This window comes from Phascolarctos cinereus, unplaced genomic scaffold (genome assembly GCF_003287225.1).
Source record: "Phascolarctos cinereus isolate Bilbo 61053 unplaced genomic scaffold, phaCin_HiC Scaffold_4;HRSCAF=312, whole genome shotgun sequence".
Taxonomy (NCBI): domain Eukaryota; kingdom Metazoa; phylum Chordata; class Mammalia; order Diprotodontia; family Phascolarctidae; genus Phascolarctos; species Phascolarctos cinereus.
The window spans coordinates 147,891,030-147,917,329 of NW_027555847.1; the positions used below are offsets into that span (position 1 = coordinate 147,891,030).

At 36.5% G+C, this 26,300-nt stretch overlaps 1 protein-coding gene across 3 annotated transcripts in view; it reads left to right on the plus strand.

Annotated features, from left to right (window-relative positions):
- The window catches only part of CEP78 (centrosomal protein 78), a 36,480-nt gene extending 28,546 nt beyond the window's left edge, over positions 1-7,934 (plus strand). For all 3 annotated transcript variants that reach the window (XM_020995541.2, XM_020995543.2, XM_020995544.2), the window contains 4 exons: positions 2,083-2,160; positions 3,433-3,599; positions 4,147-4,315; positions 7,308-7,934. In XM_020995541.2, the coding sequence (XP_020851200.1) occupies positions 2,083-2,160; positions 3,433-3,599; positions 4,147-4,315; positions 7,308-7,862 (969 nt within the window). In that variant the 3' untranslated portion in view covers positions 7,863-7,934. The remainder of the gene's footprint in view (positions 1-2,082; positions 2,161-3,432; positions 3,600-4,146; positions 4,316-7,307) is intronic.
- The last annotated feature ends 18,366 nt before the right edge of the window (positions 7,935-26,300 follow it).

Consider the following 26,300-nt stretch of genomic DNA (forward strand, 5'->3'; position numbering starts at 1 on the left):
AGCACCACTTCGTCGTTCCTAAATGATTTGTAATAATACAAACAACAACCGAGAACTCCCTCTTCTCTACTCTTCCTCATCTCCTATCATTCAGATGCCTTCTGCCACTCTGTCTTCCCTCACCCCTGTCTCACTTGATGAAGTGGCCTTCCAAGGCTAAAAACTCTTCTACTTGTTCAAGTAATCCCATTCTATCCCTTCTCCTCCAACAGATTGCCCTCTCTGGTCATCCTCACTCTGTCACTTATTTTCAATCTGCCTCTCTCCCTATTACCTCATTCCTCTTATGTACAAACATGCCCATGTCTCCCCTTTCTTGGATAAAAAAAAACAACCCTCATTTGATCCTTCCATCCCTACTAGCTATAGTGCTATATTTCTTCTGCCTTTTGGAGCTAAACTCAAAAAAGGCTATCTATGATAAATGCTTCTGCTTTCCCTCCTCTTGCATTTCTTCACCTCTTAGAATCTGGCCTCTAACTTTATCGTTACACCAAAACTGCTCCCTCCAAAGTTATCTTTTAGTTGCCAAATCCAGTGGCCTTTTCTTGCTCCTCTCCTTGACCTTGACACTGTTGACCACTCTCTCTCCTTGATACACCCTTTTCCCTAGGTTTTCAGGACATACTTTCTCCTGGTTTTCCACTTACCTATCAGACACCCCTTTCCTGTCTCCTTTATTGGATTTTCCTCCAGAACATGCCTTGTAACCATAAGTGTCCCTCAGAGTTCTGTCCTGGGCCCTTTTCTCTTTTGTCTTTATACTACTTCACTTGGTGATGTCATAAGCTCCCGTAGATTTAATTACCATCTGTATGTTAAAGATTCTCAAATCTATCTATCCTACCCCAGTCTCTCTGCTGACTTACAATCTTATCTTCAACTGCCTTTTAGGCCTCTCAAACTGGGTGTCTAGTAAACTCAATCTTAAACTCAATGTATCCAAAGCAAGTCATTATCTTTCCCCTAAACCCTCCCTCTCCCCCCAACACACACACCTTCCCTATTATGGAGAGGGCAACACCATCCTAGTTCCTTAGGCTTACAACCTAGGAATTATTCCTCATTATCTCTCACCTTCCCCACACCCTCTATATCTGTTGCTAAGGCCTGTTGATTGTATCTTTGCAGCATTTCTTGAATATGCCTCCCTTCCTCTGACACTACTCTATGCAGGCTCTCTTCACCTCACACCTGGATTATTGCAGTGATCTGCCTGTGGGTCTATCTGCTTCAAGTCTCTTCCCATTCAGCCAGTAAAGAGATTTGCCTAAAATGTAGGGCCAATCATGTCTCTCTCTCTCACACATGCATACACACCCACACACCCCTCAATAAATTCCAGTGGTCTCCTTTTGCCTCCAAGAGCTAATACAAAATCCTCTGTTTGGCATTCAGAACCCTTTATAACTGAGCCCCTTCCTACCTTTCTAGTCTTTTTTTCACCTTATTCCCTCACATGTCCTCTTCCATCCAGTGACATTGACTCCTGGCTGTTCAAGACTCTTGGCTACAGCTATTATCTTTTGTCCACCATTCTTGGGATACTTCCTTTCCTCCGTTTCAATAACTGACCTCCCTGACTTCTTTTAAGACCCAACTAAAATCACTCCTTCTACAGAGCTGTCACCAACCCCTCTTAATTTCAAGATCTTTTCTTTATTATTATTTCCTGTTTATCCTGTGCATAGCTTGGTTTGTATTTATTTGTTTGCATTTTTTCTCTCCCAATGTATTGAAAGTTCCTTGAAGGCAGGTACTGTCTTCTTCCTCCTTTTTGTGTCTCCAGTGTTTAGCATAGTGCCTGGGAAAATAGTAGACACTTAATAAGTGTCTATTGATTAACTTTGTGATCTGCTTTTTAAAAAAACTTAATTTTTCTGAACATGAGTTTGTCCTTAAATTAGAAGATTCAACTAGATGACCTGTAAGATACCTTTCACTTTAAAATTCAATTTTTAGAACTGATTGAAGCCTTAAATATATTCTAGATGAAGAAGTTGAGGTCCAGAGAGTCTGTGACTAAGACTTTCCACCTTTGTGGGTCTTTTTAAAGTATAATAATTTGCTGGTTTTCCACAGGAGAAGTTGGAAGAGTGCATAGAGCAATTAAAAGCAGAAAGGATTATGAGAGTCAAGGCTGACAAACGAGTAACTGAGGTAAAATTAAAATTAATTTGTGTTTTTGTGACATATTTGAGCTGAGATGTTTAGGCTTTCGCATGAAGTCTAAATTAAAAAGTACATTTGAAAATTGGTCACTCTCTTAACATAAATGTTGCATTCATGTACATATCCCATTATTTAGTCTAAAATATAAGAGTAAAAAGCTTAGTTATTTCTGTATTTTATTTGGCTTTGTTTACTCATTAAGCACCAATTTGGTGTACAGTAATATATGGAGAATTATAGTAGGTGCAAAAGAAATTTAAGACATAAGCAATCTTGAGGTGCTTGCAATTTGCATAGGAAGGTGTGGGACCACTTAGAGTATTAAAGCAAGTCTAAAATAATAAAGAGGAGATGGTATTTATAAAGTATCTACAGAATCCAGAATCAAAGCAGAAAAGGTAATATGAGCCAGGGCATAGATGAAAGAATGAACACAGCAGTCTGGTGGGAGAGCATGGAGGCAGAAGCAGCATAGTGTGTTGGTGGCGGGATTGGCAGGCTGATGGAGAACCTTGAAGACAGGGCCAAAAAGTTGGCACTGAATTCAACAAGCACCAGAGAGAAACTTTAGTAATTAATCCATTGGTTACCTGTAAGGACATTTTGGAAACACACATGAACACATTACTTGTTTTTCCCTCAACTTCTTGTGTTAGTTTGAACTTCTGTATATTTTTCCTGAAATCAGACTTTTAATTTTATTTCCTAATTAATGAACTGTTTTAGCCATTTTTCGAACAAAGTAAAGTAAGCATTTTCTGGAAACCTGGTATGAATTGAACTAATCGTGACTTTTTTTGTGTGTATATAATCATTTAGACTTATAGAATCGCAAGTTGTCTGTATAATCATTTAGAAGAGGTAGCATGGGACTTGGCCTCAGAGTCAGGAAGATGTAGGTTCAAGTCTCACTTACGACATTTACCGACTTCCTGACCAGAGGCAAGTCACTTGACCTCTAAGTGCCCAGACAGCTCTCTGAAACTACTGCAAAGCAGTTTATAATAGCTGTTGGTAGGAGTGGTTTTACTGGGAGCTCCTTTACTACTTTCAGAGAGATGAACCCTTTTTGTGTTAAAAAGAAGGATTTAATAAATAAAAAATGAATCTGAGTTTTTATGCTGTTAACCCAAGATTATAGAAAATGGTATCTGTTTTCACAGTGGGGCTTGATGGAATACAACTACAAGTTTCTTAGTCCTTTTTTCATTTAAACTCTGTTTCTTGTTTACAATGAATGGCAATTATATTCTTTCCCAGCTGGAACTTGAAAATTCCCAGTTGCGAAATATAAATTTCTCTCTATCTGAGGCTCTTCATGCACAGTCACTGGCAACCATGATTTTGGAAGATGATGGTGTTTTGGGTAGTATTGAGACATCTTTTCAGAAGTTCCACGCTTTTTTGGATCTCCTTAAAGATGCTGGGTAGGTTACATGCTGTTTCTTTCCTTGGCTTAACTTTAGTTTTTGTAATTTTTATCACTTGTTTAAAGAAGTTTAAAGAAGCATGGACCTGGAAATCATTTGAGAATAATATTCAACTATTTGCAAATATAATGAACTGTTTTCTCCACTGGTATTTGTAAAGCTCCATCAAATTGAAAATCATATTGGATTACACTAAAAAATAAATGCACAGTGGTGAATTTATATTTCTGAAGGTTTAGGTAGAAAACACATTCATGCAAAAATAACCCTATGAAAGCAGTAACAGACAGGTGTGAGGTCAAGGTATAGCAAATAAAAGTGATAGCCATTCAACAATAGTTTATTAGGAGATTAGTCTCACAATTTGGACAACAACCCAAGAAAGTACAAGACGATAACTTCTGGTGAACGAGGTGGGAAAAGGATCCCATTTTGAGACCAAATATGAGACTCCATTTTAGTCAGTTTCTTTGCTCTGATCTGAGACATTTATATGCATCTATAATAACTATTGATTCTTCTCCTCACCCAATCTTTCTTCTAGACTTGGGCAGCTTGCCACAGTAGCTGGTATAAATCAGTCGGATTTTGATTTCCTAGATCATCCCCAGATGAACTCTACAATTAATGCTATACTTATAGAAGAAAAAAAGGGACTTGAAGAAAAGCCAGAACTTAATCAAAATACCCTAGGACAAATGCATAGTATGCAAGTAAGTGAAAGTGTACTAGGAGCAGGCACGCCACCTTCAAACTATGCCTTTTCTCTCTATTTCATTTTGCTATCATTCTACCTAATACAATAAAGAATCTCTTGATTTCATCATTTAGAATATTATTGAGAAGATCTGTTCAGTAACAGTAGGTTCATGATTTAACCTTCCAAATGTTGCCTTAGTGTTGAGGTCATTTTAGTACATTACAAGTAAATATTATTAAAATTATATTATTATCCATTATTCATTTCTTCATGTTATTTTTATTTAATACGTGTTAGACTATAATATAATTGGAAAGCTAGGTGGCACAATGGATAGAGTGCTGGGTTAGGTGTCAGCAAGACTCATCTTCTTGAGTTGAAATCTGACTTCAGACACTTACTAGCTCTGTGACCCTGGACAAGTCACTTAACCCTGTTTACCTCAGTTTCCTCATCTGCAAAATGAGAAGGAAATGGTAAAGCATTCCAGTATCTTTGTCAAGAAAACCCTGAAAGCAACTGAACAACAATAATAAAATAATGGTTTATATAATCACACTGTAAATTAATATGTTAATATTTGCTAGTATGCCTATTCTACAAGTCAAGTCAGCGAACATTTTTAGGTGCCTGCTATGTACCAAACACTGCTAAGCTCTGGGGAGGCGAAGAAAAACAAAAAAACAGCATCTGCTCTCAAGGAGTTTACCTAGTAAAGGAGACAACATACAAGCAAGTGTGTACAAACGATACAGAGTGAATGGGAGCTATGCAAGGGAAGGCACTGATATTAATATAAAGAGGGCTGGGAAAGGTTTCTTACATAAGATTGGAATTTAGTGGAGACTTGAATAAAGTCGATGAAGCCAAGAAGATGGAAATGAGAAGGGAGACAATTCCAGGAATAGGAGACTTCCAGTGAAAATACTCAGAGTTGAGAGATGGAATCTTATGCGAGGAATAGTAAGGAAGCCAGGGTCACTGAGTCTCCTGGGGTGGGCAGAGTGGGGAGAAGAGAGGTGTTAAATATGAGAAGACTAGAACAGTGAAAAGGTTATGAAGGGCTTTAAAAACCAAACAGGGGATTTTGTATTTGATCCTGGATGCAATAGGGAGCCATTGGAGTTGATTAAATGGGGAGTGACCTCAGCAGACTTGCAACTTAGTAAGATCATTTTGATAACCAGTGCAGAGGATGAACAGAACTAGAAGAGTCTTGAGGCAGGCAGACCAGCTAGCAAACTGTTGCTGTAGTCCTTGTGTGTGTGAGGTAACAAGGGTGAGGACCAGGGTCATGGCAGGGTTAGAAGAGGAAAAAGGGTGAGAAAAGAGAAGGCTGTATACAAGAGATAAGTTTCAAAAGTAGAAATGAGAAAGAAAGATTTAGCAACTGATTGGATGTGGGGAATAGAGGATGATGTGTAAGTTGAGGAGCCTAGAATCTTAGAGCTAGAAAACATGAAATTTAATATTATGCTTTATATTTATAAGCTGCTTTTATATATTGCTTTGCTTGTTTCTCACAACATAATAAGGTGTAGATAGTAGATTCATTTTATAAATGGGCAAAATGAGGTTCAAACTGAAAGGGGTCATCTATTCTGAAATGGAAATCCAAGAAAGGTTATGACTTGCCCAGAGTTACATGTTGTTCAGTTATTTCAGTCATTTTCTACTCTTGGTAACCCCTTTTGGGGTTTTCTTGGCAAAGATATAGGAGTGGTTTACCGTTTTTTTCTCCAGCTCATTTTACAGATGACAAAACTGAGGCAAACAGGGTTAAATGACTTGCCCAGGGTAACATAGTAGGTATCAAATCCCACATTTGAACCCAGGAAAGTGAGTCTTTCTGACTCCAGTCTCAGCACTGCATCTATTGCGCCACCTAGATGTACCTCCAGAGTTAGATAGCAGCTAGTATCACCTGAACTAGAATCCAGATAGTGCCTAGACCTGTGCTCTTTCTGCTGTACTACTGTTTTAAGAAGAGTTTTATTGTGAGGAAAATGCTTAATAATTCAGTTCTTTATAAAGAGAAAAAACAGAAATGGGTTTAAGTAATAGTAATAGTTTAGTTTGATCTAAAACAAAAGGTTAATAAGCATTGGCTTAGATTACCAATGGATTCTATGTCTACAGAAGTTTTCAAAGATGGAATATACATGGACTTTATCTAGGATGATTAAGACTTTGACATGCTTTGAAGTAAGAACTAAGCCACTTGACCTCTTAAGATTCTTTCCAGATCAATGATTAGTATATAGGTACTTTATAGATTTAACAAAATAAGAAAGTGATATTTTAACATAAGAAACCCTAAGAGCCTTTTGACAATTTGGCGTATACTAGTATAAACAAATTTTTTCAGGGAGGCAAAAAATAAGAAATCAGAATAAAAAGCACAGTAATACAAATTAGGTACTATGAATGAATGATCATAAGTCAAAAAGGCATTTTTTTAAAGGGTCTTATATAAGTAAATGTATGTATAGATATGTATTTCTAGGGGAAAAGATTGAGAGTCAGTTTTTAGTTATCCAGATTAATAAGAGAATACAGGCAGTTTTTTAAAATGAGCGCTCACTGACTTGATTGTTTTTTATGTATAAAGATGGCGATCTACATTGAGGTGACCCATAGGGACTTCCTTTCGCTAGTCCCCTGCTTTCTCTTCCCTCCCTGTTGTAGGCCCCTTTTGAAGCACACCCTGTTTATTAGTTTGGAACCTCATAACTTGTTTTTAAGTTTTCATCTGCCCTCCACATCCTTGAGACTTGGTAGGCAATGGGAAATGCCCTTAGCCATAGCTGAGTAATTGTTGAAGTTTCTCAGGACCAAGATAGGCCCCCAGTAGGAAAAATGACCCCCAGAACTTTGTGGGTAATCAGCAATTGAATTTTAAATGTCTTTTATATTTATTTATAAAGTCATAGTAGCCAGTAGAAATTTCAAACTATTGTTGTTAGGTGCTTTTGACTAATTTGAATTATACTTTTCAATTTCAGAAAGTTAGTGATGATATTAGAACTTCTTTGCCTCTTGACACCTTCCAATTTCCAGCTTCTACTCAGGAGGCCTTATCTTCTTCCAGAGAAGTTCATGGAATCAAGGGCACTGATCATCAGCAGGTTCCTCCTAAAGAATTTGTCCCTGCACCATCATCATCATTTTTAGCAAATGTTTTTGTTGAAGCTCAAGATCAAATAAAAGAAGAAGAATCTTCCAGAAATAGTAGAAGTTCCTCAGAGAAAAGTGCCAGAATGAGTGAACATACCTCAAAACACTCTTCAAAGAAACAGTCCGAAAGTTGTTCTCGTTCCTCTTCTGAGAGCCTAAGCCAGAAAAGCAAAAGACATGGAGAGCATACCCCTTTGGCTCATGAAAAATTCAAACATCTGGCTTCAAAAAGATACAGTCTTGCTAGGAAAGAGACAGGCGATGTGACAATAATATCCAAGACAGAGAAAAGTAAAAACAAAACATCAGAACATTCTAAGAGTGAAACAGTAGTATCTGATCTTGAAATTTCAGAAAGTATCCATTCTCTATCAAGCACATGACTCAGGTCTAGATATTTGAAATTATGTCTTGCCTTAAAAATTTCAATAAACTTGGAAGCATGGACCTGGAAATCATTTGAGAAACTCTGCTATACTTTATAATGATGAAATATTTGGTGTGTATGTTCTCCTTGAACAGGATTTTGTTACAGATACTCAAATCTCTAAAGGATCTTTGATTTCCTCAGCTTTCACAAATCTTTTATATATATATATATATATATTTTTTTTTCCACTCACATGTAAAAATTTTTAACATTTTTTTTTTAAATTTTGAGTTCCATATTCTCTCTTCCAGCCCTTCCCTGAGAAGGCAAGCAATTTGATATAGGTTGTGCATGTGCAGGCATGCAATACATATTTCCATTATTAGTCATGTTGTGAAAGAAAACACAGCTACACCCCCCCCCAAAAAAAAATAAACTTAAAAAAAGTATGCTTTGGTCTGTGTTCAGACTCCGTCAGTTCTTTCTCTGGAAGTGGATAGCATTTTTCATCATGAGTCTTTCAGAATCATAGATTCTTATCTTAGATCATTACTGTCCACAATGTTCTCCTGGTTCTACTCACTTCACTTTGCATCAGTTCATGTAAGTCTTTCCAGGTTTTTCTGAAAGTATCCTGTTTGTCATTTCTTATAGCATAATGGTATTTCATCATAATCATATATCACAACTTGTTCAGCCATTCCCCAATTACTGGGCATCCTGATTTCCAATTCTGTGCCACAACTGAAATAGCTACTATAAATATTTTTGTGGGCAAGTAGATGGTACAACAGATAGAGTGTTGGGCCTTAAGTCAGTAAGTTCTATTCTAGGCTCGGATACTTACTGGCTGTGTAACTCTAGGCAAGTCATTTAATCCTGTTTGCCTCAGTATCCTCATCTGTAAAATGAGCTGGAAAAGGAAATGGTAAACCACTCCAGTATCTTTGCCCAAAAAACTCCAAATGGGGTCACAGAATTTGACATGACACAAGACAATGGGTCCTTTCTTTTTGGATCTCTTTGGGATACAGACCTAGCAATGCTATTGCTGGGTCAAAGGGTATGCACAGTTTTATAGCCATTTGGGCATAGTTCCAAGTTGCCCTCTAGAAGGTTAATCAGTTCACAATAGTATCACAACAATCAGTGTCCCAGTTTTCCCACATCCCCTACAACATTTGTCATTTTCCTTTTTCATTGTATTAGCCAATGTCCTTAGGTATGAGGTAGTACCTCAGAGTTGTTTTAATTTGCATTTCTCTAATCAGTAGTTTTTGGGAGCATTTTTCATATGACTATAGATAGCTTTGATTTCTTTGACTGAGAACTTTCTTCAAATCCTTTAACCATTTATCAGTTGGGGAATGACTTGCATTCTTATAAATTTGACTCAGTTCTTTATATATTTGAGTAAAAAGGCTTTTATCAGAGAAGCTTGCTGTAAACATGTTTCCCGGTTTTCTGCTTTCCTTCTAAACTTGGCTGCATTGGTTTTGTTTGTGCAAACCCTTTTAATTTAATGTAATTTTTCCCTGTTTAGCCTTCTTTCTCTCTCTCTCTCTTTCTCTCTCTCCCTCTCTCTCTCTCTCTCTCTCTCTCTCTCTCTCTCTCTCTCTCTCTCTCTCTCTCTCTCTCTCTTCCCCTCCCTCCTTTCATTCTGTCTCTTCTGAAAAGTGTTTTGCTTCTGACTACTGCCTTCCCCAATCCTCCCTTCCTACCATTAGCCTTCCCATCCACTTTTCTTATCACCCTCCCTTCCTACTTCCCTGTAGGATAAGATAGATTTCTATCCCCAATTGTGTGTGTATGTTAGCCCCTCTTTGAGCCAATTCAAATGAAAGTAAGTTTGAAGCATTGCTTGCCACTCGCAATAGTACCACCCCCCAGCCCATTTTCATCTCCATTGCAAAAGCTCTTTCATGCCTTTTTTATGTGAGATAATTTACCCCATTCTACATCTCCCTTCCCCCTTCTTCCACTGCATAATTTATTTTTTTGGATAACATCCCATCATAGTCAACTCACATCTGTGCCCTCTATGTATACTTCTAACTGCCCTAATAATGATAAAGTTCTTAGGAATTAAAAGTGTCCTGTTCTTATTTAGGAGTATAAGCAGTTTAACCTTATTGAATCCCTTATTATTTCTCTTTCCTGTTTGCCTTTTAATGCTTTTCTTGAGTCTTGTATTTGAAAGTAAAATTTTCCATTCAGCTCGGGTCTTTTCACCAGGAATGCTCCGAAAGTCTTTCAGTATTTTACATTCTTGTTCTAGGATATCAGGGCAGGTTTTCCTTGACAATTTCTTGAAATAAAATGTCTAGATTCTTTTTGATCATTGCTTTTAGGTAGTCCAATAATTTCTAAGTTAGCTCTCAATCCAAGTCACTTGTTTTTGCAGTGAAATATTTCACATTTCTTCTATTTTTTATTCTTTTGATTTTATTTATCATTTCTTAGTGTTTCATGGAATTCCACTTGCCCAGTTCTGATTTTAAAGCAATTATTTTCTTTCTTTTTTTTTTCTCCTTTTTTTTTTGGTAAGGCAGTCGGGGTTAAGTGACTTGCCCAGGGTCACACAACTAGTAAGTGTCAAGTGTCTGAGGCTGGATTTGAACTCAGGTCCTCTGGACTCCAAGGCTGGAGCTCTATCCACTGCTCTTCCTAGCTACCCCCACTTATTTTCTTCATTGAGCTTTTGTACCTCTTTTTCCATTTGACCAGTTCTGCTTTTCAGTTCTGCTTTTCATCTGATTTTTGTGCCTTTTTTGCCATTTGGCCTATTTTGTTTTTTAAGGTGTTCATGATTTTCTTGCATCACTCTCACTTCTTTTCCCACTTTTTCTGCTACCTCTCTTACTTGATTTTTATTGATTTATTGATATTTTGATTTTTTTAATTATTTTTGAGTTTTTCCAGGGCCTGAGACCAATTCACATTTTTCTTTGAGGCGTTGCATGTAGTTGCTTTGATTTTGTTTTCCTTTGAGTTTGTGTTTTCCCTGTCACCATAGTAACTTTTTATTGTCAAGTTCTCTTTTTGTTGTTTGCTCATTTTTCCTGCCTATTTCTTGACTTTTAACTCTTGTTCAAGTTGGGCTGTGCTCCCAGGTGGAGGGGTTACTGTCTCAAGCTCAGGTTTTTCATGCTGCTGTTTTCAGAGCTAGTTCTGGGGGAAATGTAAGTTTTTAGTTCTTCTGAGGTGGCATGATCTAAGGAGAGGTGTAGTCATTGCTCTCCTGGCCTGTGCTCTGGTTTGTGAGAGACTACAAGTACTCTCTTCTGTCATGGAACTGTGAGGAGGGTCCCTGCTTCTGTTAGTGCTCATCTTCCAGGGCCAGCACAGGATCCCCTGTAATTTCCTTCCGGCCAGTTGTCCTACTCCTTTACTGTTGGTAAGCTGAGATCTCTGGAAAGTGGCTATCATGCTTCAGTTGTCCCCAAAGCATGCTTCTGGCTTGTTTGGGCACAGTCTGCATTGGCAAGGTCTGTACCAGACTGCAGTCCACTGTCACTCTAGTTTTGTTTGTAAAGCAATTGAAAGTATTAATGAACTTCAGGTATATTGAAAGCCTTTCTGCCTTTATGCAATTAGATCACCAGACTAGTATGTTGGATTCAATACTTTTTTTAATTCTTGGAAAATACTGAACTGACATTTGCATTCGGGTGTCAAAGCAGACTGCAGAGGGCCTATTCTTATGAATATTCCACATCAAGAATGCTACCAGTAGCCAGAACTATTAGACAGGGAAAGAGATAAGGCCTGAGCCTGTGACTTTTTATAGGAAACTCTCAGATAAGATAACTTCCTCTACTGCTGGCACCTTTTCTGAAATATATTGTTTTGGTTGCTTGTAATACCAAGAGGTTTTAAGTGACTTGTTCACGGTCACACACTTATTTTGTTTTCCTAGTCTTAATGGGGTTTTTTTGATCCTAGCTCTTTTTTTTTCATTATACCATGCTACCCTGAAAACTAGTGGAATTCAAAAGGTCAGAATAGTGGTGGTCCAGTTTGGGTACATGTAATGCGAAGTTAGAGTGTAGAGTATTATCTTATAGGTAATCAGGTATCCTTGAAGGATTTTAAACAGAGGAAGACATTAAAATGGTATTTTGGAAAGATTATTTTTGAAGCAATGTGTAGAATGGAATAGAGGAAGAAGAGAAAGGCTGACAATTATGAAAAGCCTTGGGTCCTATGTCATATGTGGATTAGTTGAAACCCTAGAGATGTTTAGCCTATAGAAGAAAAGAATCAGGGTAACATTATAATTGCCTTTGAGTATCGGAAGGAAAGAATAATTAGATTTATTTTGTTTGGTTCCAGAAAGTAGAACCAAGAGCAGTGGGTGGGAGATGCCAAGAGTACAATTTAGGTTTGATATGGGGCAGGGCGGGGAGAAGGGGGAAAATTTAAACTCTAAAAATAGAATGGGCTGCTTTGAGAACAAATGGGTTGGAGGCAGCTAGGTGGCGCAGTGGACAGAGCACCAACCCTGAAATCAGGAGAACCTGAGTTCAAATGCGGCCTCAGACCAAACACTTGACACTTACTAGCTGTGTGACCCTGGGCAAGTCACTTAACCCCAATTGCCTTTAAAAAGAGAAAGAGAGAGAGAGAGAGAGAGAGAGAGAGAGAGAGAGAGAGAGAGAGAGAGAGAGAGAGAGAACAGATGGGTTCCCCCTCCTTGGAGGTCTGTAAGCAGAGACTAGATGACCACTTAGGTATATTATAGAGGATAGTCCTTTCATGTATGCATTGGAACAAATGGAGGTCCTTTCCAGCTGTCATATTCTGGATGATTATTCCGCTACCAGTGACATTACAGTCTGGGGTCTGTCTCTTGTCAGTGGCATCTTGAAGTAGTAGATGTTTGTTTCCACCCTATTCTCTGCTATATTAACTTGAAAATCAATACAGTATTCTTGTTTCCTCCCTTCCAAAGCCTAGTACCTCTGAATTATTTTGTCAGTCTTAACTTTTTTTCTCTTTATTTTTTTAAAATTAATTTTTAAAAATAGATTTACTGATTTTTTTACATCATCCTAGCTTTCTCCGGTATTTCTCTCCCTATCCCTTCCAGAGAACCATCCCATATAACTTAGTATTTTTTAAAGACGCACACACAAAAAAAAGAAAAGGGAAAAAAATCAATAGCCAATCACTACATTGAAGAAGTCTGAAAGTAAGTGCATCATTTACTTTTGATTATTGTATGTATGGTGGTTCTTAGCATTTACATTGTTGTCGTCTGCATATTTCATGGTTCTATGTATTCATCACATTTATCATTTTTTTATAGCACGATAACGTTCATTTACCACAATTTGTTTAGTCGTTCCTTGATGTGCATCTATTTGTTTCCAGTTCTTTGCTGTCAACAAAAAGTGCTGCTATCAATATTTTGGTGCATAGGGGGACTTTTCTTCTTATCAGTGGCTTCCTTGGGAGATAAGCCTAATAATAAAATCTCTGAGTCAAAGTGGATGGACATTTTAGTTACTTCATTTGCATAATTCCAAGCTTTTCAGAATATTTCTACAGATTCACAGCTCTGCCAGCAGTGTATCAGTATGCCTGTCTTCATACATGACACTGACTCCTCCCATCTTTTGTCATCTTTGCCAATTGCAGAGTATGGGGTGAATCCTTGGTAGTATTTTGATTTGCATTTCTTTTGTTATTATTTATTTGGGGTATTCTTTTATATGGTTGTTAATATTTTAGAGTTTTTCTTTTTGAGAACTTACTATCCTTTGTCCACTTTTCTATTGAGGAATGGCTTTTGGTCTTTTGTATAGCTGTATCTAGAGACAGATAGATAGAACTGTTAATTGTTTATATAACGTATTGGTTACCAAAGCCTTACCAGAGAAATTTGGTACAAAGTTTTGCCTCCCCCCCCCCCATTCTGCTGTTACCCTTCTTATCCTCAGTGCTTTAATTTTGTCCACACAGAAGCTTTTCAGTGTCATATGATCAAAGTTATCTATTTTATCTTAATTACCTGTATCCCTTGTTTGGTTAAGAATACATCTTCTACCCATAGCTGTGAGTAGTATATGATCTGCTTCTCTTCTAATTTTTTAATAGAATGATCTTTAATATTGAGGTCATGTATCCATTTATAATTTATTGTGACAGTCTTAACCTTTTTATAATGTTTCCACCTAGGTTTTTTTTTGTGGAGTTTTTTTTTGGCAATAAAACCCAATTTTTGTTCAGCTTTATAACATGATCCCCTTCAGTCTTCAAATTAATTCAGTATGAAATGTTAGAACATCATTTGGCCAAGGGTTAAATAAATTAAAATGGTAGAAGGACTCAAAATTTTTGCAGTAGTTTTTGACCTAAAACACAAGTGGTGTTCTTGATTTTTTTTTTTTGGTGAGACAATTTAAGTGACTTGCCCAGAGTCACACAGCTAGTGAGTGTTATGTGTCTTAGGCCACATTTGAACCCACGTCCTCCTGACTCCAGGTCCGATGCTCTATCCATTGCCCTATCTAGCTGCCCTGATTCTACTTTAGCCACCCAAAAGAGTGGTCATTCAGTCCTTTTTTTTTTCTTTTTTGGTGAGGCAGTCGGGGGCTAAGTGACTTGCCCAGGGTTACACAACTAGTAAGTGTCAAGTTTCTGAGGCCAGATTTGAACTCAGGTCCTTCTGACTCTAGGCCAGAGCTCCATCCACTTTGCCACCTACCTGCCTCCAGTATTCTTGATTTCTTATAAAAGTGCATGATGTACAAATGAGGTTGGAAATGATCTTAACCTCTGTTTTCTTATGCCAGTTTGTAAATTTTTATCGTGAATTAAGGAAAACAACGCAGATGGTTTTAACCCAAGGTTATCACTTAAAATAAGGAACTCAGTTTTCTAAATTCTTTTGAAGGATAACTTGCACTGTTTAATGTTTCCGGGTTACCGTTAACATTCTTGAATGTGGAGGAGATTGTGCTGTCTTAAAAATGTCTTTAAAAGACAAATTAAAAATACTGTATTTTTCCCATTTCAAAATTTAAAAACTGTAGCATATTGACAATTATTGTCAAGGTAGTCAGTGCTTCTGAAAACTTTGAAGTAAAATTTGATTTTTCTTAACTACTAGAGTAAAATTATTAATTCCCCTTCTCTATAGCCAAATAAAAACGTACTTTTTATTTGCCTTCACTGACAGAGATCATAACTTCTTCAAGACTTACTGTAAAATAAGTATTGGAATGGCTAAAAATATTTATCAGCACGCAGTCAATCTGATGATTAACCTCTCTAAATTTAAAGAAACTGATTGGTACTTAAAACATTAAACATAAATTTTATCATTAATACCATTGCTTGAAAATTTCTGCAAGATGGTAGGATGTTTCAGGAATTTTGTGCCAATTTGGGTTCTCCAGCTTTTGGGTTCTCCAGGTTACCTCTACATAACGTTAAGGTACCACAGAAAGATCTTTGTGGAGAAAAGATGTTCTTAAATTGTAGTATTTCCTGATCATCAACTGTATAGTCAGTTCAATGTTGGTCATGTCAAAAATGAAGCACGTATCACTGGGCCTCATGTCAGGATAGCAGAGGAAAGTTAGTAACTCACTTGAAAAATAATTAGGTTTTATTGTATTGTATATTCTTGCCTTTGGTTTATATAACTTTCTGTAAATGCCTTCCTACCTAAATATTTCAAGAAAGCCTAATTTTATGTTTGCTACTTACTGTGTTACTTAGGGCAGTCACTTCTCTGAGCCTTAATGTCCTCATCTGTAAAAAGAGCAGGTTGGACGAGATCATTTCTAAGGCTACATTTCCTTCAGGCTTGCCATTCTGTGTAACTCCTGCTCATGTCTTTCTGTCAGTTCTTTGCTAGGGTTCTTCCTTACTTTCAACATCACAAAGATGTCAGTAGAATACATGGGTTCTTCATCAGTTATCCCTTGTTCTTGGCATGTGACTAGTGATAGCCAGTGCAGATGCCCTGAAAATTAGAATAGATCAGACAGAAAGCAATGACTCATTAAGACAACAAGGAACATTAAAAGAAAAAAATTGAAGAAAAAAAAAAGATAGTCTAACAACTATTGTATCAAAAATAACTGACCTGGGAAAATGGAGAGAACTCACGGAGAGATAATTTAAGAATCGTATTATTTGAAAATCATAACCCCCTACTGCAAAAGTCTGGGTACCATATTTTAAGAAATTATGAAGGAAAATTGCCCAAAATATTTAGTACCAAAGGACAAGGTTAAAACACAAAGAATTCAGAGGTCACTTTCTAAAGCACCAAAATGAAAACTATAAATATTGTGGCCAAAATAACTTCCAGGTCAAAGAAAGAATACTACAATCAGTCAGAAAAAAAAAATTCCAAATACCAAAAACCACAATAAATCTCACACAATAGGTTGTAATACAATATTCCAAAAGACAAAAAATAAAAGCTTATAATTATATGAGTATGCATAATCCTCCATGGGAAAAAATGGATCTTGAATGGAAGATTTCCAAGTATTCTTAATGAAAAGGCTAGACATTTTGCAATGGAAATACAGGCAACAAGAGAAACATAGAAAGATATACATCTGCTTAATTGGAAGGGAAATTTGGGAATGGATTATTAGCACATTAATAAAGGATAAGAAATAAATGTCTTCTTAGAACCCTAACATATTTAAAAGTCATAGAGAAAGGTAAAAAAACCTGAAGGCTAAGGAGAAGACAAAAATAGGAGAGAAAGGGGGCTATGCTGGGGATGAAAGAAGGAGGAAGAGAGAAGTCAACATCACATAACACAGGTCCATAAAATGAAGAGTATGTAATTATGAAGGAAGGGGTAGGGGGAACTAGGATCCCATGAACTTCACTTTTGTCTGAAGCAAATAAAGGAATATTGAACACAATTACATAGATCCACACACACTCAGTATAGAAAGGCATTAAACTCAAAAGGGAAATAAGATATGAGAGAAATGAGATGGGGGAGAGAAGGTTCTATGAGGAATTACAGAACAGGTAAGGGAATGGTAGATCAAAACAAATGTAAATGTTGGAGAAGGAACATATAGGAGAGATTAAAAGGAAATGAATAAAATCTTGAGAGCAATGGTGGGGAAGAGGGAAGAGAAAAGCTGAAACATGGAACAGGTTATTTCCTTAGTAGATCCCAAGTATTAGGCAAATTCCCTTTCTTTTACCATCTTTTTATTTACAAAGTGATGAGTAAGAGCAAAGAGAAAAAAGTATAAGAGGACAGTATAAAAGGAAATAAACAGTAAATAATCATGAATGTAAATGAGATGTATTCAGCCATAAAATGGAAGAGGATAGCAGAATGACTTAGAAAACAGAATCCAACTATGTACTATTTATAAGAAACTGACTTGAAACACAAAGATTTACCTAGAGTTAAAATAAAGGGCTAGAGAAAAATCTGATGCTTCAGCTAATCTTAAAAAAGCAGGTGTTGTAATCATGATTTTAATTAAGGGTACAATAAATATAAATATAATAAAAAAGGATAGAAATTATACTTAAAGGCACCATAAAAAGGATCAATATAAATTCTTAATATATATACCTAATAGCATAATTTCTTAATACTTAAAAAATTAGTCAAACTAGAAAGAAAAATCAATAGTAAAACTATAATAGAGGGGCATCTTAATGTACCTTTTTCAGACCTAACCAAAACTAACCAAAAGTTAAGAAAAAAATTAAAGACCTAATCGAACTTTAGAAAAAAAAAATAAAGATGATAGATACCTGGTATATTCTGAATGGAAATATACTCTCAGCTGTACATGGCACTTTTACAAAATATTTACAATGTATTAGGGCACAAAGCTTCTCAAAAAATGTAGAAAAGCAGAAATATTGAATACAGCTTTTACTGATAACAGTGCTGTAAAGAGCAACACCATCCTCCCAGTTCCTTAGGCTCACAACCAAGGAATCATCCTGTATTCCTCAGTATTTCTCACTTCCCCCCCCACCATACCATTACTAAGGCCTTAGTTGATATGAATGATTTGAAAGAACTAACAACAATTGAAGATGTAAAGGCAATTACTAGAAACTATTTCACCTAGCATATATTAACAAAAAAAAATTAGAGGAAATAAATAAATATGTATAAAAATATAAAATACCCAGATTAAAAAAGAAGTAATCTATTTAAATCCAGTATGAGAAAAAAGAAATTAAACAATCCACAAATGAACTCTCAAAGGGGAAAACAAAAAACAAAAAACACCAAACTGCAGGACCAGATGTATTTACAATTGAATTATAGTAAACATTCAAAGAAAAATTAATTCCAATAATATATAAGCAGCTTGCATTAATAATAAAAGAAGGTACCCTTCTACTGTCTATGATACAAATACAATTTTGATATCTAAAACGGAGAGACAAAGCAGAGAAATAAAAATATGGATCAATATCCCTAATGAATTTTGAAGCAAATATTTTAAATAAATATTAGCAAGTAGACTGAAACAACATATTAGAAAGATTACACTATATTGGGAAAAGTATTCTCTATCTGACAAAAAATTTTTTTGGAAAACTGGTCAGCAATCTGGCAAAAATTTAGAACTATACCTCACCTAATAGCAGAGCATCCACATACATTAAGGAAAAAAGTTAATTGGATTTGAAGGTAAAATTGATAGTAAAACTATAACACTGGAAAATTTCATTGTATACCTTTCAGATGTAGATAAATATAATTGAAAGACAAATGAGAAAGAAGTTAAGGACCTGAATAGAGATGATAGATCCCTGGCACTGAATGGAAATAGCAAATAATTTACATAATTTTTGGCTGCACGTAGCACCTTTACAAAAAATGACCATGTATTGGGGCATTAAGACCTTATCAAAATACTAAGAATCATTTATTGATCACATTACAATAAAGTTATATTCATTAAAAGGCCCTTGAGTAAAGAATAAAAAAGTAGTTGGAGCAGTTCTCCTACTACTAAGGAATAGTTAAACAAATTATGGTATGAGAATATAACAGAACATTATTGCTTCACCAAAAAAATGATGAAATGAACAATTTCAAGGAAACTAGAAAGACCTTTATGGATTGAAGCAGAGCAAAGTGAGAAAAACTAGGAGATCAATTTGTACAATGATAACATTGTAGAGAAATACAACTATAAAAGAATTTAGAATTCTGATCAATGAAATGATAAAAATCGTGAATCTAGAACACTGATGAAACACACCATTCACTTCTGGCAAGGAAGGTGATGAAATGCAGAGAGAGTTATACATTTTCAGACATGGCTAATGTGGAGTTTTGTTTCAATGGATTGTGTATGTTTATGGTAAAAGTTTTATTTTTTTTGATGGTAAGGACATATTTTAAATGCATGTAAATATAAAGAAAAACTTATTTTAAAGCCAACAATAGAGAAGTTAGGAGGAGTGGGGAAGTATTTTGGGGAAAGTTGAGTTCTGTTTTGCACATGTTGAGTTTGAGATGTTTTGAGGACATTCCGTTTGAGATGTACAAGAAGCAGTTAGTTAGTTGTTAGTTAACTACAAGAAATTGTTAGTTAACTACATAGGTTGACTGAAGCTTAAGCAAAGAGGCTGGATACATAGATGTTGGAATCATTTGCATAGATACAATTGAACCTATGGGAGCTGCTGAGATCACTAAGTAAAATTATATAGAGTGAAAGGAGAATAAGGTCTAGGACAAAACCTTGCAGGATACCCATGACTAGTGGGCATGATATGAATGATCAACCAGCAAAGGAGACAGAGAAGGAACAATTGGATAAATAGAAGAACCAGGATAGATCATAGTCGCAAAAACCCAGAGGAAAGGGTATTCAGGTGGAGGTGATCTGCAATGCCAAATGCTGTGGAAGGGGTAAGAGGGATGAAGAATGGGAAAAGGACATTAGATTTGACAATTAAAAGTTAATTTTGGAGACAAATCTCATTGAATGATGCAATTGTAAGCCATATGGCAGAAGGTTTAAAGAGAATAAGAGGAAAATTGGAGCAGCAAGTATAAGGAGAGATATAGGTCAATAGCTATTAGGGATGAGAGGATAAAGAGAAGCTTTTTTTTTTTTGATGATAGAGACATAGGTATGTTTGTAGGTAGCAGGAAAGGAGCCACTCACTAGAGAGAGATAGAAGATAGGAGAGTGGCGATGATAGCACAGGCAGTTTGCTAGAGCAGATGGAATCAAGGGTAAATATAAAGGGACAAGGGGCAGGGGCCTTGGCAAAGGAAAGGGCCACCTCTTTGTCAGGGATGAGTGAAGGAGAAGATAGTGGAGGGAGATGTCTGAATAATGTAAGATGAGCAGGAAGGGCTCTGGGGGAGTAGTTATCAAATGGTTTCAGTTTTTTCAATGAAATTTGGAGCAAGGTCATCAGCTGAGAGGGTGGGAGGAGAGAGTTCCTTGGGAGGATTGAAGAGAGATAAAAATGCTTGGAATAACTGCTATGAAGAATGGGATAGTGTATCAATAAGAGAATGTTTAACTAGCTACCATAAAGGCTCAATTGAGATTAGATAACATATATTTGTAGTCGATCACAGTCACCAGCGTTTCATGATTTCCTTCAGTTCTGTTCAGCAGCATGGGAATAGGAATAAAGTAAGCAAGTGGTGAAAATAATTTGGGGATGGGGTTCTGCACAACATGATTAGCCATAGGAGAAGGGGATCAAGATAGGGAAGAGAAGAGAGTGTAGCCAGTGCAGGGATGATAGCCTGGGAAAGAACTGAGGAGTGGAAGGATTGGAGCTCACCGAGAGGACATAGGCTTTAGAGTCTTAAGGCATAGGGAAAATGGAATGACAAAAGTTCATGATCAGATTAAGGAATTTCAGTATGAACAAGGAAGTGATTGATCCACATGGGTGATGGCAAGATCCAGGATATGACCATCTCTGTGAGTTGCTGAGGTGATGTGGAGGCATAGGTCATGAGGACTGAATAGATTAAAGAACTGTAGTTAGGCTATTTGAAGGGGGTAACACTATGTATGGTGAAGCTCCTAGTATGGGGGCAACAGATGGATAGGAGAGAAAGAAAGTGATCCTGGCACTGAACTCTCTGAGGAAGGTAAATACCCTGAGGGTTAATAGATGATGGCCACCAGTATATAGAAGCTGGGATACATTTGGATAAAGTGACTCTCAAAAAAGGAGAGCTGCTGGACTGTCCTGGGAGTGGCAATGGGGAATAAGGATTATTCTGACTCCTTCACCGTGGCCAGTGAGTCAAGTAGTATGAGAGAAAGTGTAGGAATTAGCAGAAGAGTGGAGAGGGAAGCACTGTCATCAGGAGAAAACCATCTCTCAGTGACAGCCAGAAGACGGAAAGAGTGAAAAAAAAAAAAGTTGTACTTGTGCATGTTGTTTTCCTTGTTTGTTTCTTTAACTATGTAGCAATTCATTCAATCAGCCTATAAACATTTATTAAGTACCTACTGTGTTCCTGGCACTGTGTTAAACATACATATTAAACTTACCTTCTGCAGTGGATTTACATTAATCCTTTATGCTTAGAGATTATCTGACCTCGTGCTCACAGCTCCTTGTCTGAGCATTTACAATTCTGATAGCTCTAAATCACAATCTAAGAACCATTATCTTACTCATGATATATGTCATACTAATAATTCTATATTAATACTTTAGTTGTTTAAACAAATTGATGTCAACCTTCATTAATTTTTCAGATTTGCAATTTATAGTTGAACTTATTTCATGGGATTTATTCTTATGGGGTTGATTCTAACATTCACTTTTCCTTCACTTTTATAACACGTTTACTTTTAAAGTGATAAGAAGCTACCAAAATTGGCATTGTATTTCCTCTTTTTTTTAGGGGGACCTCAACTCCAAGTTAGTAGCATGGTAGAATGGAAAGCAGATTGGCTCTGGAATTCAAATCCCCAGGATTCAAATCTTACCTCTATATTTAATATCTATGTGACCTTAGTTAAGACATTTGTGAAAGCCTACTTGCTCCCTTCCAAAACCCTGAATGAGGATGCCCTCAATTCATGTTTAGATTACTTTCATGAGGTATTGGTGCAGATGAGAGAGTAGGCATTTAAGTCAGCAGTTACTGATGTCCTCTTAGGCATCTTTTAAATAACATAATATAGTTAATAATAGAATATTTTAGTATTACATGTAATAATATATTTTATTTAATACTTAATACTATAATTTTAATTTAATTTAATGAAATAATAGTTTGATAATACAATATAGTTAATAATATAGAACAATAATAGCAATATAGTTATTGATGTTTTTTTAGTCACCCTTTTTTGGTATTAATAGGGTCTGAGATTTTCCCCATGCCCTTGGAATCTTCCTCTCCTTCAGGTACCTTCTATTAGTCCCTCAGTATCATCACAATTGTGTCACATCAGTTATGGATTTCCTTTGCATTGGTGCAATCAAGCTGCTTTCCCCATCTTGGTTCTCTATAGTGCCATTTCACATCTGGGACTGTGATTTTAAGGGCCAAGTGTGATGGTTCCACCATTTTTGACAGAAAACTATTTATTATAATAATTTTAGCAATCTTCCATTTTTCTTATGTATTCTCCCTCACCCCCCAATTTTCACTGTTAAATGCCCTTGGGGTGACTTTGCTTAGTTGGATGTCTTGACAAGCTTTCTTGAAACCATTTCTCTTTGCTTTATGAGGCAATGCTGCTCATAATCGCCCATCATCCTCCTCACAAATGAGTTTCTATTCTAACTCTGCATTGCCTTTGGCAGACATCTTTCTCCTTTTGGCAAGTAAATCGTATATTGCTGACTGAGGTACTTTCTAGCCTTTTTTTGGAATCCTTACTGTAGTAATTAATTTACATTGGTTCAATTTCTGCATGGCATCATTATAATGAGCATTTATGTTGATCATTTCCCATTTTTGATGATCAATTTTCTAAATAGCTTAGGACTGAATTTTCAATTATATTGTCTCTTTTTCTTATAATTCTTTTTTATGCTTTTTACTAATTCTGATCTTACATCTGACAAGTTGATGGTCTGACTGTACGCAAACAGCTGACTCAGGGATAACTCCCACTTCGATAATTTTTTCCCTGTCTATTAAATATAATTTATTTTGTTCTTGCCATGTCCAACATCTATCAATTCATTCCCTGAAGAAAATGTTCATGAGACATGAAGTTTCTGCATAATCTTCCTATCTTCCTTTGTTTTCTTTCATTACCTCTCCCTAAACCATAATTTTCTGTAAACACACACACATACCCCTTCCTATCCTCATCTTTCCCCACTTTTGCATGAAAGTCACCAAGCATTATAGTATGTGTTGCTTTGGTTTGGAAGGTCTTATCCTTCATGGAATTTATCTACTTCTTTTATTCTCAGCAATAAACTCTTTTCATGATAGTCCTTTTGCAAATATTTCCTAAAAACACCGTAATATGTATTGACCAAATGAGCCATGAAATAATTAATCTTGTTGTCTTTGGGCATATGATAAAACCCACTCAGCCAATTCTTTCTTTGGTTTTCCATTGAGTACCTATGAACCATCCTTCCATTTAGTCCATTTAACTTCAAATTCTTTCTTCTGGTTTTGTTTTCAATAGGAATGTCAAGATTACTATAATTTAACTTCTCCAGCAAAATACTAATAGTCAAATTTAAGTTTATTGACAGTGCAAAAACCATGTGATTCTTATTCTCCCTGACCCCTTTCCTGACACTCTGCTACCATCTCTATAGACACATGAGGGTACTGCATAGGACTCCAGGGATATTTGACATGTTTTGTCATGTTGTGTTTCATGGTTTGTCATGTCCAAAGCATTCATCACAATTTGGAATACATACAATCCGTTTCTGGGAAGATATTAAAGTATTTTCAGCATGGTAGAAAACCCAACAGAGCTCATGCTTTGCTGGGAGACTCTTTGAAAAACAAAAATAGGGAAACCATAATGAAGTATCAGAATAGGACTTTGTAGAGGATATCAACTAAAATAGGTTTAATATTGTGTTTTCCCCATGATGCCATGATCATTGAAGTGTTCCCTCCCTTCATTTACTCCTTCCCCACCCCCCCATTCCCTTTTAACAAAGACAGTCAAGTAAAATCAACTAACAGTGTCAGACCAATTGTAGCAGTGCATGCAACATTCTGTACCCATAGTCTCCCACCTCTGTACTGTGCATATCCTTCTTGTCTGTATATCAATTAGTTCTCTGAATTCCTCATATTTATTATTAAGAGTTTAATAATATTTCATATGTCTGCCTATCACTTTTTTTCCAATCATTTACCAATCAATGAAAATGCATCTTATTTCCAGTTTTTTTTTCTTTTTTCTTTTTTTTTGCTAGGCAGTCGGGCTTAAGTGACTTGCCCAGGGTCACACAGTAAGCATCAAGTGAATGAGACCAGATTTGAGCTCAGGTCCACTTGATTCCAGGGCTGGTTTTCTATTCACTGCACCATGTAGCTGCCCCCTCCAGTTTTTTTTTTTGACCACAAAAGTACTACCCAAAATATTTGGGATGCATGCCTAGTAAGTAGTAAGATAACCGAGGAAAAGGGTATGAACGTGTTAGTGACTTTTATAGCACCATTTCCTGAAGTGAGAAGTTACTAATGACCTTAATAACTCAAATATGGCATGAGGGGAAGGGGCAGATGGAGTACTTTGTTATTGATTCAATTAAATACATAAAATAGAGCTACATGTAGTATGCTTGATGTTGCTCTAAGAACTGTATGAGCTCAATTTCCTCCATTAGCTTCAAGGTTATAATAAATCCCATAGAGAAGTGGATGCTCTATTAATGAAGGTCATGTGGGATTTTGACAACAAAGATGTAATGATTTTAAAGTTGAAACTATCATGTCGATATTATATCTGATTCTATAAGGAGATGAGGCATAGTCGAGAAAAACAAAGCTCCATAAAACCACATACGACCACCTAGCACATTGATATGTGATGAACGTTAATAATCATTGATAATCAGAGAATGTTAATCGAAGCCAACTAGGTAGTGTAGTGGGGAGAGCACTGTAATGGGAGCCAAGAAGACCTGAGTTCAAATCCTCCTCAGACACTTACTAGCTATTTGACCCTGGGCAAGTCACTTAACCACTCAGTGCCCCAGTTTCCTCTTCTGTGAAATGGAGATAATAAGAGCACCCACTTCCCAGAGGTGTTGTGAGGATCAAATGAGATATGTAAAGTGCTATACAAGCCTTATATAAATGCTAGTTATTATTATTATTGTTATCTTTTTTTTAAAAAAAAAGAATTATTTGGAATTCTCCTTGGCTGGCATCTGTTTGTTCAAACGGTTTACCAGCCTGCTCTGTAATAATAGGAGGGAGCACAGTAGCACATCATCTGAGAATCCCTGTAGCTTGTTTGGAGTTGACGTAGGATCACTGGGCAGAGGAAGAGACCTAGAGGCAAAACCTTAAGACCTTATTAATAATAGCTAGCATTTAAGCTTTAACAACTTAAAACTGCACTAAGACTTTTGGGACACACTGTATAGGGCTTTAAGGTTTGCAAAGTGCTTTATGTATTTAATCTGATCCTCACAGCAATCCTGTGAGGTAAGTGCTCTTATTATTCCCATTTTACAGTTGAGGAAACTGGAGCAAACAGAGGTTAAATGACTTGCTCAGGGTCACACAGCCAGTTAAATGTCTGAAGCAGGATTTGAACTCAGGTCTTCCTGACTCCAAGTCCAGCTATCTACCCACTAGCTGCCCTCCATAGTTAAATTGGTCCAACTTTTAGTTCATAACTGGCATCTGATCTTATTTCTGAAGCTTATTTCACATGAATAACTCCATGCCCTGCCTAAACCATTCTGTATTGCTTTTAATCTTCAGTAAAGGGTTTGAGATAAATTGAAAGGTTGCTGAGTGTTTGGAAGAAGCAAGAGGTAAAAGAAGAGAAGTGCCCTTTCTTCCTTCCCCATCCCCAAGTCTGCCACCTCCTATACTTTTAACTGTGAAGTTCATTCAATCCTAGTCTCTTACATGAAGACTTTTGGAGTCTTTTTTCTAGTGCTTAGAAAAACTATCACAGTAGCTCCAGACAATCAGGGATAAGGTATTATATCTCATCAGGACTAAAAGCCTGTAGATGATAAGTGTGGGTGAAGGAAGGAAAGAAGAGCCTACCAACACACCCACCTGCCTCCCACATATCACGACCATACATCCAGATTCTGTGCTGTAATCTGTGGTCTCCTCTGTTTTCTGTGATCATAATTCCAAAATGAATATTTTACGGGGAGAGAAACTGTGATTTCTTTAGTGCTGGGAATTCTCCATTAGGAAATTCCCCCTTCCAATACACACAGGCAGCTATTGCACACGGCAGAGCCTTAGAGGGTTGCCTGGGGACACTATGAGGTTGTGACTTGACAA